Source organism: Arachis duranensis, chromosome 7 (assembly GCF_000817695.3).
Source record: "Arachis duranensis cultivar V14167 chromosome 7, aradu.V14167.gnm2.J7QH, whole genome shotgun sequence".
Lineage (NCBI taxonomy): Eukaryota > Viridiplantae > Streptophyta > Magnoliopsida > Fabales > Fabaceae > Arachis > Arachis duranensis.
This window is the reverse complement of record NC_029778.3, coordinates 48,939,090-48,952,677: the sequence shown is the minus strand read 5'-3', so window position 1 is coordinate 48,952,677 and position 13,588 is coordinate 48,939,090. Positions and strand designations below refer to the sequence as shown.

At 37.1% G+C, this 13,588-nt stretch overlaps 1 protein-coding gene and 1 non-coding gene across 2 annotated transcripts; one reads left to right on the top strand and one right to left on the bottom strand.

The window, feature by feature from the left end:
• The first annotated feature begins 461 nt into the window (after positions 1 to 461).
• Positions 462 to 569, top strand: LOC127740994 (small nucleolar RNA R71). Its single transcript, XR_008001849.1, has one exon. It is a non-coding gene; the product is annotated as a small nucleolar RNA R71 (small nucleolar RNA).
• A 9,881-nt stretch (positions 570 to 10,450) lies between these two features.
• LOC107458814 (probable GTP diphosphokinase CRSH, chloroplastic) lies at positions 10,451 to 13,278 on the bottom strand. The gene is made up of 4 exons (XM_052252068.1): positions 12,727 to 13,278; positions 11,559 to 12,503; positions 11,133 to 11,417; positions 10,451 to 10,895 (listed from the first exon to the last, which is right to left on the bottom strand). The coding sequence occupies exons 1-4, from the start codon at positions 13,132 to 13,134 to the stop codon at positions 10,761 to 10,763; spliced, it is 1,773 nt and encodes a 590-aa protein (XP_052108028.1). The 5' UTR covers positions 13,135 to 13,278; the 3' UTR covers positions 10,451 to 10,760.
• Positions 13,279 to 13,588: the final 310 nt, after the last annotated feature.

Below are 13,588 nucleotides of genomic sequence, written 5' to 3'. Positions count from 1 at the left end.
TTTTGTTGATCCTTCCATGAGAAATTTGGATGATTTTTCCATGAGAAATTATAGGTGTTCCCATAGGGTTCACCCATGTAATTTACCTCTGCCATTACAGGGTTTTCAGGATCATAAGTTTCTTCTTCAGAAGATGCCTCTTTAGTACCGTTGGATGTATTTTGCCATCCATTCAGACTTTGAGAAATTATGTTGACTTGCTGAGTCAACATTTTGTTCTGAGCCAATATGGCATTCAGAGCATCAATTTCAAGAACTCCCTTCCTCTGAGGCATCCCATTACTCACAGGATTCCTCTCAGAAGTGTACATGAATTGGTTATTTGTAACCATGTCAATGAGTTCTTGAGCTTCTGCGGGCATTTTCTTTAGGTGAATGGATCCACCTGCAGAATGATCTAGTGACATCTTAGAGAACTCAGATAGACCATAATAGAATATATCCAAAATGGTCCACTTTGAAAGCATGTCAGAAGGACACCTTTTGGTCATCTACTTGTATCTTTTCCAAGCTTCATAGAGGGATTCACCATCTTTTTGTTTGAAGGTCTGAACATCCACTCTAAGCTTGCTCAGCTTTTGAGGAGGAAATAACTTAGCCAAGAAGGCTGTGACCAGCTTATCCCAAGAGTCCAGACTATCTTTAGGTTGAGAGTCTAACCATGTTTTAGCCCTGTCTCTTACAGCAAAAGGGAAAAGCATGAGCCTGTAGACTTCAGGATCTACTCCATTTGTCTTAACAGTCTCACAAATCTGCAAGAACTCAGTTAAAAACTGATAAGGATCTTCTGATGGAAGTCCATGGAACTTGCAGTTCTGTTGCATTAGAGCAACTAGTTGAGGTTTCAGCTCAAAATTGTTTGCTCCAATGGTAGGGATTGAGATGCTTCTTCCATCAAACTTGGAAGTGGGTGTAGTATAGTCACCAAGCATCCTCCTTGCATTATAATTTTTTGCTGCCATCTCCTCTTCCTTTTCGAAAGTTTCTGTAAGGTTGTCTCTAGATTGTTGTAATTTAGCTTTTCTTAGTTTCCTCTTCAGAGTCCTTTCAGGTTCAGGATCTGCTTCAACAAGAATATTCTTGTCCTTGCTCCTGCTCATATGAAAAAGAAGGGAACAGAAAATAATAATAGGGATCCTCTTTACCACAGTAGAGATATTCCTTTATGTTAGTAGAAGAAAAAAAGAATAGAAGAAGGAAAAGGGGAAAATTCGAACTCAGAGAGGAAGAGGGGGTTCAAATTTTAAGATGAAGAGAAGTGTTATTAAATGAATAAATAAATAGGAAGAGATGAGAGAGAAGAGTTTTCGAAAATTAACTAAAATAAAAGAAAAATGGTAAAGTTAAAATTCGAAAATTAAGAGAAGGAATAAAATTAAAATTAAAATTTGAAACAATTAGTTAATTAAAAAGAATTTAAAAAAAAGGGGCATTTTCGAAAATTAGAAAGAGAAAAGTAGTTAGGTGGTTTAGAAAAAGATAAGAAACAAACCAAAAGTCAATTAGTTAGTTGAAAAAGATTTGAAAATCAATTTTGGAAAGATAAGAAGTTAGAAAAGATTTTTGAAATCAATTTTGAAAAAGATATGATTTGAAAAAGATATTTTGAAAAGATATGATTGAAAAAGATATTTTGGAAAAGATTTAATTTTTAAAATTAAAATTGATTACTTGACTAACAAGAAACTAAAAGATATGACTCTTAGAATTTAAAGATTGAACCATTCTTAACAAGAAAGTAACAAACTTCAAATTTTTGAATCAATCACATTAATTGTTAGTAAAGTTTTAGAAATTTTGAAATAAAGATAAGAAAAAGATTTTGAAAATAAATCTTCAAAATCTTCAAAAATAATAAAAAATGAAAAAGATTTGATTTTTGAAAAAGATTTTGAAAAGATAGGATTTTTAAAATTAAAAATTTGACTTGACTTATAAGAAATAGCTAAGTTTTAAAAATTTTTTGACTAAGTCAACTCAAATTTTCGAAATTTATGAGAAAAAAAAAGGAAAAGATATTTTTTTATTTTTGAATTTATAATGAGGAGAGAGAAAAACAACAAAAATGACTCACAACATGAAAATTATGAATCAAAACACATGATGCATGCAAGAACACTATGAATGTCAAGATGAACACCAAGAACACTTTGAAGATCAAGATGAACATCAAGAACTTATTTTTAAAAAATTTTCAAGAAAAGAAAAACATGCAAGACACCAAACTTAGAAATCTTTAATGCTTAGACACTATGAATGCAAAAATGCATATGAAAAACAACAAAAGACACAAAACAAGAAAATTTCAAGATCAAACAAGAAGACTTACCAAGAACAACTTGAAGATCATGAAAAACACCATGCATGACTTTTTCAAAAAAATGCATAAATTTTTAAAACATGCAATTGACACCAAACTTAAAAATTGACACTAGACCCAAACTAGAAACACAAAAATATTTTTGGTTTTTATGATTTTATTAATTTTTTTTCGAAAATTAAATTTGGAAAACAAAAAACAAAGAAAAAAATTTTTGAAAGATTTTTGAAAAACTTTTTGAAAAGAAAATTACCTAATCTGAGCAACAAGATGAACCGTCATTTGTCCAAATACGAACAATCCCCGGCAACGGCGCCAAAAATTTGGTAGCGCTCTCAAACGTGAATCACACTTTGTCACAACTTCGCACAACTAACCAGCAAGTGCACTGGGTTGTCAAGTAATAAACCTTACGTGAGTAAGGGTCGATCCCACGGAGATTGTTGGTATGAAGCAAGCTATGGTCATCTTGTAAATCTCAGTTAGGCAGATTCAAATGGTTATAAAGGGTTCGGAATTAATAATAAATAAAGCATAAAATAAGATAGAGATACTTATCTAAATCATTGGTAGGAATTTCAGATAAGTGTATGGAGATGCTGTGTTCCTTTTGAATATCTGCTTTCCTGCTACTTTCATCCAATCCTTCTTACTCCTTTCCATGGCAAGCTGTATGTAGGGCATCACCGTTGTAAATGGCTACTTCCCATCCTCTCAGTGAAAATGGTCCAAATGCTCTGCCACAGCACGGCTAATCATCTGTCGGTTCTTGATCATGTCGGAATAGAATCCATTGATTCTTTTGCGTCTGTCACCATGCCCAACAATCGCGAGTTTGAAGCTCGTCACAGTCATTCAATCCTTGAATCCTACTTGGAATACCACAGACAAGGTTTAGACTTTCCGCATTCTCAAGAATGGCCGCCAATAATTCTAACTTATACCACGAAGATTCTGATCAAGGAATCCAAGAGATATTCGTTCGTTCTGAGGTAGAACGGAAGTGGTTGTCAATCACGTGTTCATAGGTGAGAATGATGATGAGTGTCACAGATCATCACATTCGTCATGTTGAAGTGCAACGAATATCTTAGAATAAGAATAAGCTGAATTGAATAGAAAATAGTAGTACTTTGTATTAAAACTCGAGATACAGCAGAGCTCCACATCTTAATCTATGGTGTGTAGAAACTCCACCGTTGAAAATACATAAGTGATGGTCCAGGCATGGCCGAATGGCCAGCCCCCATAAACGTGATCAAAGGATCATAAGGTAATCCAAAAATAATCCAAAGATATGGTCAAAAGATGCTAGTACAATAGTAAAAAGTTCTATTTATACTAAACTAGTTACTAGGGTTTACAGAAATAAGTCTTAGTGCAGAAATCCACTTCCGGGGCCCACTTTGGTGTGTGCTTAGGCTGAGCTTGAGTTTTACATGTGCAGAGGCTTCTCTTAGGGTTAAACGCTAAGTTGTAATGTCTGTTTGGCGTTTAACTCTGGTTTGCGACGTGTTTCTGGCGTTTTACTCCAGAATGCAGCATGGAGCTGGTGTTGAACGCCAGTTTGCGTCATCTAAACTCGAATAAAGTATAAACTATTATATATTGCTGGAAAGCCCTAAATGTCTACTTTCCAACACAGTTGAGAGCGCGCCATTTAAAGGTTTGTAGCTCCATAAAATCCATTTTGAGTGCAGGGAGGTCAGAATCTAACAGTATCAGCAGTCCTTTTTCAGCCTGAATCAGATTTTTGCTCAAGTCCCTCAATTTCAGCCAGAAAATACCTGAAATCATAGAAAAACATGCAAACTCATAGTAAAGTCCATAAATGTGAATTTTGCATAAAAACTAATGAAAACATCCCTAAAAGTAGCTAGATCCTACTAAAAACTACCTAAAAATAATGCCAAAAAGCGTATAAATTATCCGCTCATCAACGTCCCATGAGGTCTTCCTTACTGTGAATCACGTCCTCCTCCTCTTCTATAGGTTCGGCCATTTTGGTTGTATTAATGGCGTCCCATGAGGTCTTCCTTACTGTGAATCACGTCCTCCTCCTCTTCTATAGGTTCGGCCATTTTGGTTGTATTAATGGCCTTGCACTCTCTTTTTGGATTCTCTTTTGTATTGCTTGGGATTGTACTAGGAGGAGTTTCAGTAATTCTTTTACTCAGCTGACCCACTTGTGCCTCCAAATTTCTTATGGAGGACCGTGCCTCAGTCATAAAACTGAGGGTGGTCTTAGATAGATCAGATATTATGTTTGCTAAGCTAGAGAGGCTCTGCTCAGAATTCTCTGTCTGTTGCTAAGAAGATGATGAGAAAGGCTTGCTATTACCAAACCTATTTCTCCCACCATTATTGTTATTGAAGCCTTGTTGAGGCTTCTGTTGATCCTTCCATGAGAAATTTGGGTGATTCTTCCATGAAGGATCATAGGTGTTTCCATAGGATTCTCCCACGTAATTCACCTCTTCCATTGCAGGATTCTCAGGGACATAAGCTTCTCCTTCAGAGGAGGCGTCTTTAGCTTGCAATCCAGTTAGACTCTGAGAAATCATATTAACTTGTTGAGTCAATATTTTGTTCTGAGCCAATATGGCATTCATAGTGTCAATCTCAAGAACTCATTTCCTCTGAGTCACCCCATTATTCACAGGATTTCTCTCAGAAGTATACATGAACTGGTTATTTGCAACCATTTTAATGAGTTCATGGGCTTCTGCAGGCATTTTCAGATGAAGAGATCCACCAGCAGAGTGGTCCAATGACATCTTGGATAACTCAGACAGACTATCATAGAATATACATATGATGCTCCATTCTGGAAATATGTCAGAAGGACACCTTTTGGTTAATTGCTTGTATCTTTCCCAAGCTTTATAGAGGTATTCACATTCCTTCTGTCTGAATGTTTGGACATCCACTCTGAGCTTACTCATCTTTTGAGGTGGAAATAATTTGGTCAAGAAAGCATTGACCAGCTTGTCCCAAGAGTTCAGGCTTTCTCTAGGTTGTGAGTCCAACCATATTCTAGCTCTGTCTCTTACAGCAAAGGGGAAAAGCATAAGTCTGTATACCTCGGGATCAACCCCATTGGTCTTAACAGTATCGCAGATCTGCAAGAATTCAGATAAGAACTGATGAGGATCTTCTTATAGAAGTCCATGAAACTTGCAATTCTGCCACATTAAAGAAACTAATTGAGGCTTAAGCTCAAAGTTGTTTGCTCCAATGGCAGGAATTGAGATGCTTCTTCCATAGAAGTTGGAAGTTGGTGCAGTATAGCCACCAAGCATCTTCCTTGCATTGTTGTTATTATTTTCGGCTGCCATGTCTTCTTCTTTTTCAAAAATTTCTATCAGGTCCTTTCCAGAGAGTTGTGCTTTAGCTTCTCTTAGCTTCATCTTCAGAGTCCTTTCAGGTTGAGGATCAGCTTCAACAAGAATATCCTTATCCTTGTTCCTGCTCATGTGAAAAAGAAGAGAACAGAAAAGAAGAGGAATCCTCTATGTCACAGTATAGAGATTCCTTTATATGAGTAGAAGAAGAGAAGAATAGAAAAATGAGGTAGAGAGAAAATAAAGAGAATTCGAACATAGAGAGGGAGAGAGGGTTTGAATTTTAAGAAGAAGAGAGGTGTTAGTAATTAAATAAATAAATAGAAAGAGATGAGAAAGAAGAGAAATTCGAAAATTAATTACAAGAAAAGAAAAATATTTTTATTTTTATTTTAATTATTGGTTAGTATTCGAAAATCAAGAAAAGGAATAAAATAAAATTAGAGTTTAAAACAGTTAGTTAATTAAAAAGATTTATGAAAAGAGGAAGGTAATTTTCGAAAATGAGAAGTGAAAAAGCAGTTAGGTGGTTTTGAAAAAGATAAGAAATAGTAAGTTTTGAAAAGATAAGAAGTTAGAAAAGGATTTTGAAATTAAGTTTTGAAAAAGATACGATTGAAATCTAATTTGAAAAAGAAATTTAAAAAGATTTGATTTTGAAAATCAAAGTTGATGTCTTGACTAACAAGAAACTAAAAGATATGATTCTAGAATTTAAAGATTGAACCTTTCTTAACAAGAAAGTAACAAACTTGAAATCTTTTGAATGAAATCCTTAGTTGTTAGCAAGGTTTTCGAAAATATGATATAAAAATAAGAAAAAGATTTTGAAAATCAATTTTTAAAATTTTTGAAAATATTAGGAAGAAAAAATGAAAAAGATTTGAAAAGATAGAATTTTTAAATTGAAATTTTGACTTGACTAATAAGAAACAACTAAATTTTAAAAAATCTTTGACTAAGTCAACCCAAAATTTCGAATTTTATGAGTGAAATAAGGAAAAGATATTATTATTATTATTTTGAATTAAAGAGGAGAGAGAAAAACACAAGATTGACACAAGACATAAAAATTTAAGATAAAAAATACATAATGCATGCAAGAACACTTTGAATGTCAAGATGAACACCAAGAACACTTTGAAGATCATGATGAAAATCAAGAACATATTTTTGAAAAATTTTTAAGAAAAGAAACACATGCAAGACACCAAACTTAGAAATTTTTAATGCTTAGACACTAACAAAAAAAAAATGCATATGAAAAACAAGAAAAGACACAAAACAAGAAAATCACAAGATCAAACAAAGACAAACATCAAGAACAACTTGAAGATCAAGAAGAACATATGCATGAGTTTTCGAAAAATGCTAAAAAAAATAAACACATGCAATTGACACCAAACTTAAAATTTGACTCTAGACTCAAACAAGAAACACAAAAATTTTTGATTTTATGATTTTATTAAATATATATATATTTTTTGAAAAATTTTTGAAAATTAGAAAAAAAATTTTTTGAAAGATTTTTGAAAAATTTTTTGAAAATAGAACAAGAAGAAAATTACCTAATCTAAGCAACAAGATGTACTGTCAGTTGTCCAAACTCGAACAATTCCGGCAACGGTGCCAAAAATTTGGTACACGAAATTATGAGTTCACACTTTTCTCACAACTCCGCGCAGCTGACCAGCAAGTGCACTGGGTCGTCCAAGTAATACCTTACGTGAATAAGGATCGATCCTACGGAGATTGTCGGCTTGAAGCAAGCTATGGTCATATTGTAAATCTCAGTCAGGTGGATTCAAATAGTTATGAGGTTTTGAAGATTAAAAAAGGAAATAAAACATAAAATAGGATAGAGATACTTATGCAATTCATTGGTGGGAATTTCAGATAAGCGTATGGAGATGTTTTGTTTCCTCTGAGCCTCTACTTTCCTATTGTCCTTAACCAATCATGCGTACCCCCTTCCATGGCAAGCTGTATGTTGGTGGATCACCGTTTTCAATGACTACCATCCGTCCTCTCAGTGAAAACATATCCGCTACGATTTCCCGCATGGCTAATCAGCTGTCGGTTCTCGATTGTGTTGGAATAAGATCCATTGATCCTTTTGCACACTGTCACTGCGTCCAACAGTCACGAGTTTGAAGCTCGTCACAGTCATCCCATCCCAGATCCTACTCGGAATACCACAGACAAAGTTTAGACTTTCTGGATCTCAATGCTGCCAATTGATTCTAGCTTATACCACGAAGACTCTGATCTCACAGAATGGAAGACTCTGTTGTCAGGAGAGGCAACCATGCGTCGTGAACCAGGAGGCCAAGAGATACACACTCAAGCTCTTGCAGATAGAACAGAGGTGGTTGTCAGGCACGCGTTCATAAGGGAGGATGATGATGAGTGTCACAGATCATCACATCCATTAGGTTGAAGTACGAGTGAATATCTTAGAACAAGAATAAGCGTGAATTGAATAGAAAAATAATAGTACTTTGCATTAATTCATGAGGAACAGCAGAGCTCCACACCTTAATCTATGAGGTATAGAAACTCCACCGTTGAAAATATATAAGTGATGAAGGTTCAAGCATTGCCAAATAGCCAGCCCCTAAAACGTGATCAAGAGATCAAAAGTGATCCAAAGATAGTCTCAAAAATGATCTAAAGATATGAATACAATAGTAAAAAGTGCTATTTATACTAAACTAGTAAACTAGGTTTACAGAAAATGAGTAACTAAGTGTAGATAGTACAGAAATCCACTTCTGGAGCCCACTTGGTGTGTGTTTGGGCTGAGCATTGAAGCTTTCACGTGCATAGGCTCTTCTTGGAGTTTAAACACCAGTTTTGGTGCCAGTTTGGGCGTTTAACTCCAGCTTTGGTGCCAGCTCTGGCGTTTTACACTAGAAAAGGGTCTCTGGTGGGCATTTGGCCGCCAGTTTGGGCCATCAAATCTCAGGCAAAGTATAGACTATTATACGTTGCTGGAAAGCGCAAGATGTCTTCTTTCCAACGCAATTGAGAGCGCACCAATTGAGCTTCTATAGCTCCAGAAAATCTACTTCGAGTGCAGAGAGGTCAGAATCCAACAGCATCTTCAGTCCTTTCTCAGTCTCTGGATCAGATTTTTTCTCAGGTCCCTCAATTTCAGCCAGAAATACCTGAAGTTACAGAAAAATACACAAACTCATAGTAAAGTCCAGAAATGTGATTTTTACATAAAAACTAATAAAAATATACTGAAAAGTAACTAAAACATATTAAAAACTATGTAAAAACAATGCCAAAAAGCGTATAAATTATCCGCTCATCAATAACAGCTGCTTACACGTCACTCTCTTTTTTCCTCTTACTCAGGGAAGAGCCCTGGAGCTTATCATATGATTAAGTCATGGGAAGAACAAGCAGATGTCACTCGTTCTTACCTCGACAAAGCTGCCAAGAGGATGAAAAAATGGGCAGATAAGAAGAGGAGGTATGCAAGCTATCAAGTGGGAGACAAGGTAATGATCAAACTTCTTCCACAATAATTCAAAGCCTTTCGCAAAGTTCCTAAGGGTTTAATCCGCAAATACGAAGGGCCATTTGAGATCATTGGACGTGTTGGGAAGGTTGCTTACAAAGTACAACTCCCTCCCTCTATGAAGATCTACCCGGTCTTCCATGTGAGTATGCTTAAACTATATCATGGAGACCAAGACGAATCGAGTGGAGGTGACTCGAGTCGTACTCCGCACGTGGTAATTAGATCCTTTGATAAAGAAATCAAAGAGATCTTAGCTAATCGCATCGTGCGACGAAGAGGGGTACCACCAAGTATCCAATACTTAATCAAGTGGAAAGGGCTCCTGATAACCGAAGCTAGTTGGGAAGCTCGTGAAGATCTGTGGCAATTCCAAGAACACCTAGAGCGCTATCATGAACGGAACGCGACGAGGACGTATGCACATTAGGTGGGAGAGAATGTCACGGTAAAATTTAGAAGGTTAAATTTAACAGTATTTGTAGAGTTTTCTAGAGTATTTGAGAATGCTCTAAATGGTTCCGGAACGTTCTACAATGTCCTAGAAGATCCCGGAATACCCTAGAAGGTTTTAAAAGACTCTAGAAGATCATAGAATGTTCTAGAAGAGTGTGGATGTATATAGAAGTATGAAGAGTAGTATGGAACAATCTAGAAGTATTTAGAAAGTAGTGGTAGGATAGATATTTGTAAAGAAGGTTCTAGATGATTAATCTAGACCGTTGATTAGATTTAATCTTAACCATCCATTGAGGAAGTGGATAGCTATAAATAGGAGGTGAGAGTTAGTGTGAGTCATGGATGAATCATTTATAATATACACTTAAGCAATAAAGTGTTTTTCCACCAAAACTTCATTTCCCTTGTGTTCTCTTGTATTCTTAGCTTTTTTGCTAAGTATTGAGGGTTAGGCTGACTTGGTCTTAACTCAAGAGATTGAGTAAGTTCAAGTGCCGGTACGGTAGCGTTGGAGTGTGTCCAAAGCCGTGACAATATGATATCTACAGTTATCACCAATTATCACCATTTTGCCACCATCGGCCGCCACCGAACCAACGTCATACCACCACTAACTGCCGTCGGACAAGCACCTGACCTCCGTTGACCACCTCTTTTTCTTTTCCCTAAACCCTTCTTTCATATTAAGGCTAAACATCTCATCTTTGTAGACCTATTTTAGTAGCCAAAACCCACCTATTTAAGTGGTTAAACAGGCCTATCCAACGGGCTCGACCCATTTTGACAGCCTTAAGGGAGCCGAGAAAAACTGCTCATTTAGGCCCATCTTGCTTGCAACCGTTAGTAACTTATTTACATGGCAATACCAAAAAAAAGAAACTTATTTACATGGCAATTATATCAGTTATCTGGGACTAGCTTAAGCTGAGGACGAGGACGAGGACGAGGACGAGGACGAGGACGAGGACGAGGACGAGGACGAGGACGAGGACGATTGGTTGTTGTTATTATAATATTGGTTGTTGGAATGGTGTAAGAGAGGTCATGGTGGGTAACCTTTCATAATAATATCATAAAGTTTTGTTCATATCAATTGGATGCAGCACTAACTCGCAAGCCTGTTTCCAAACTCCTTACTATATACATGAATCAAACCACTGTCATCTGCCATATGAAGCTTATCATTCAACAATTTCTTGTATTGATCATCTCTAGCCTCTAAACAACGCACCAACTCAACCTGCAAAATCAAATTAACCAAAAGAAAAAAAGGTTACAATTGACAAGAGAGGAGAATCAGCTAGCTTTATGGCAACAAACCAGAAAATGGTATTTACGTAGAAAGAAATATCCATTCACAAATGATCTATTCACCAATTAGTATAATTGTCACAATTTTCTGAAAAGGGCACGAAGATGCAAAGAATAACATAGAATAATCAAAGATTTCCCTATTCATGAAAGAGTATGAAATCACCTGCTTTTGGAACATATGGAATTCATCAGAGCTCAGGGAGCCATCACTGTTTGAATCAAGGAGTTGCATCATCTCTCGGGCATCTTCTCCTGGTGCACCGAGCTCTTCTATTACCTCTGTAAGTTCCTCTATGCTAATTTTACCATCTCCATTCTTATCAAGAAGCCGAAACACTCTATCCCTCTGATCAATCTCAATCCCCTTATGGTTTGTGTTTGGAAGATCTTTAAGTCGCAGAGCTGCCAGCTCAGCTGCAGCTAGCATGATTGTCTTCAGACGCCTTGCCTAAGCACCAACAAATAACTTACATGAGTTCCCAAATAGTTCTCACAGTAAATTCTTTTAGTAAGTAAAATAAGTCATTTAAGTTTAAAGAATCCATGCAAAGTTACATATTTAATTATTAGACGTGCAAAAGACACCGACCTCCACCGGATCAGTAAGTCCTGCCTTGTATAATGAATGTGATGCCGTTCCGCCAACAGCTAACCTGTCCATCTGAGTTGTTCTGATCTGTATTTCCATCAATGGTCTGGTCCTACCATTGTCACTTGCATCTACCGCCATATGTAAGCTTTTATATCCATTAGGTTTGGGGCTGGCAATATAATCTTTTGTCCGATGAGGAATTTCTTTCCACATAGATTGGATGATTTGATGAGCTCTGTAGCATGCCCTCTCACCAGCTTCCGATGCACTATCTCCAGCTCCAGCTCCAGGCTTTGGATTTAATATCACTCGCAGGCCAAGCACGTCATTTACATCTTCTGGCTTCCGACCATCCTTCAAGAGCTTCTTCATCGTACTGTAACGACTTTTATACCGACCTTCAACTGATATATCATCAACCAGTGCTGTGAGCAAGGTATCGGCTTTTAGCGCTTGGAATAGCTCTTCCCTATATATATCAATAATTGATCTACCCCCTGTTTCATGACTTTGCAACCAGGTATCAACATACAGATAAGAATAAGGAAATAGGTACTGAAATGAGAGATCTTCCAATTCAAGTGATAAGTGATTAGTTCCCACAGCATGAGCAAGAGGAGCATATATTTTCATAACCTCCAGAGAAAGGATCTGCTGCTTATATCTTGGTAGATAATCGAGATGCCTCATCATGTCAAGCTTCAGAGCCAAGTCCAAAATCAGGGCCCTAATGTCATAGTAAATCAAGCAGAACTTCCTCAACGCAGCAGCATTATCATCATCCAGAACATCAACTCTGTATGGGATGTTCTTCAAACGCAAACTCTCGTGCAGCAGGTGCGCAGTGCCAGTACCGATTTGGTTGCGGATTTCATGTATAGTCACTTCACCCGCCTCGAAGACCTCTCTCAAAATCCCAGCAGAGATAACCTCAGCATCCATCTGTATTCACATTAACTATAAAGAGACAATAAAAAGGGCAACGATATAACAGATTGCTCAAAAACATAAGTAGTCACAACTCAGCTAAAAGGGAAATAAATGCACTGATATGTAAAATTGCCAAACATGTTCACCTCAGCATTCCTTAACCGAACACATTCGAGAATATTGCTAAGTCCAAAACAAAGAAGTTCAATCACTATATCGATTTAATTTTGTTTACCTGGAGATCGGCGAGGACGATGGCAACGGATAAGGCTCTGGAGAGAGGGGAACGGCCATCAGGGGAAAGAGGGCAATTTTGCAAGATTGGAATGGAGAGTTTCAGGGACTTGAACAGCACACGAGATGAGCTCGTTGACAGCACGTTCATCCTTTCCGTCAGCTCATTGAATGCTCCGATGAGTTCCACCACCATCTTCCCGCCGGCGTGCTCCGGCACCGCTATCGACGGAAGAGGCAGGGCGGCGTCAACGTCGGCCGAGCATGCTTCCGGAGGCGGGAAACGGCGGCGGCGGAGGGAGAGTAGGTGGTAGGTGGGGAGAAGAGAGGAGGTGGAGGTGGAGTTGGAGAGACAAGAGTGAACGGGGACATCACGAGCAGGGTGCAGGTGCAACCGCAGTAGCTCCATTAAACTCGATCTCTCTCTCCCCTTGAAGAAGATGATTACAGTTTCCGATTACAAGTTATGTGGTGGCTACCGTTTCCGTTTCCATTTTCGTTTTCTGGCTTCAGCTTCGGTTTATTGGTTACCTCAAAATATTGACGTTATACTGGGCCATACTGAACTCTCTTTCCATGGTCTGTTTTTTACCTCATAAATAAATATACTTTTTTAAATAAATCATATTTAATGATGTATGAATTATAAATATATATTTTTGTATTTGATTTGTTATCAAGTTTGCATAGCGCCTAAAAAAAAAATTTACACGTATCTTGTTTTTCTTTTTTGGTGACTTTTCTAGTGATTTTTCTTTTTTACTTGCATATCTTGTTTATATGGCAAAAGAGTAATTCTTCATATACAAGTGATTTTTCATACAAGTCATATAAGTTATTTATAAACACGCTGTTTCACATTT

Excerpts from the sequence above, each read along its gene's own strand:
- LOC107458814 (XM_052252068.1), bottom strand. The coding sequence starts at position 13,134 with ATGGAGCTACTGCGGTTGCACCTGCACCCTGCTCGTGATGTCCCCGTT. Across the intron at positions 11,418-11,558 it reads GACTTACTGATCCGGTGGAG|GCAAGGCGTCTGAAGACAAT; the intron begins GTCGGTGTCTTT and ends GTTGGTGCTTAG. Across the intron at positions 10,896-11,132 it reads TCCATATGTTCCAAAAGCAG|GTTGAGTTGGTGCGTTGTTT; the intron begins GTGATTTCATAC and ends TTGATTTTGCAG.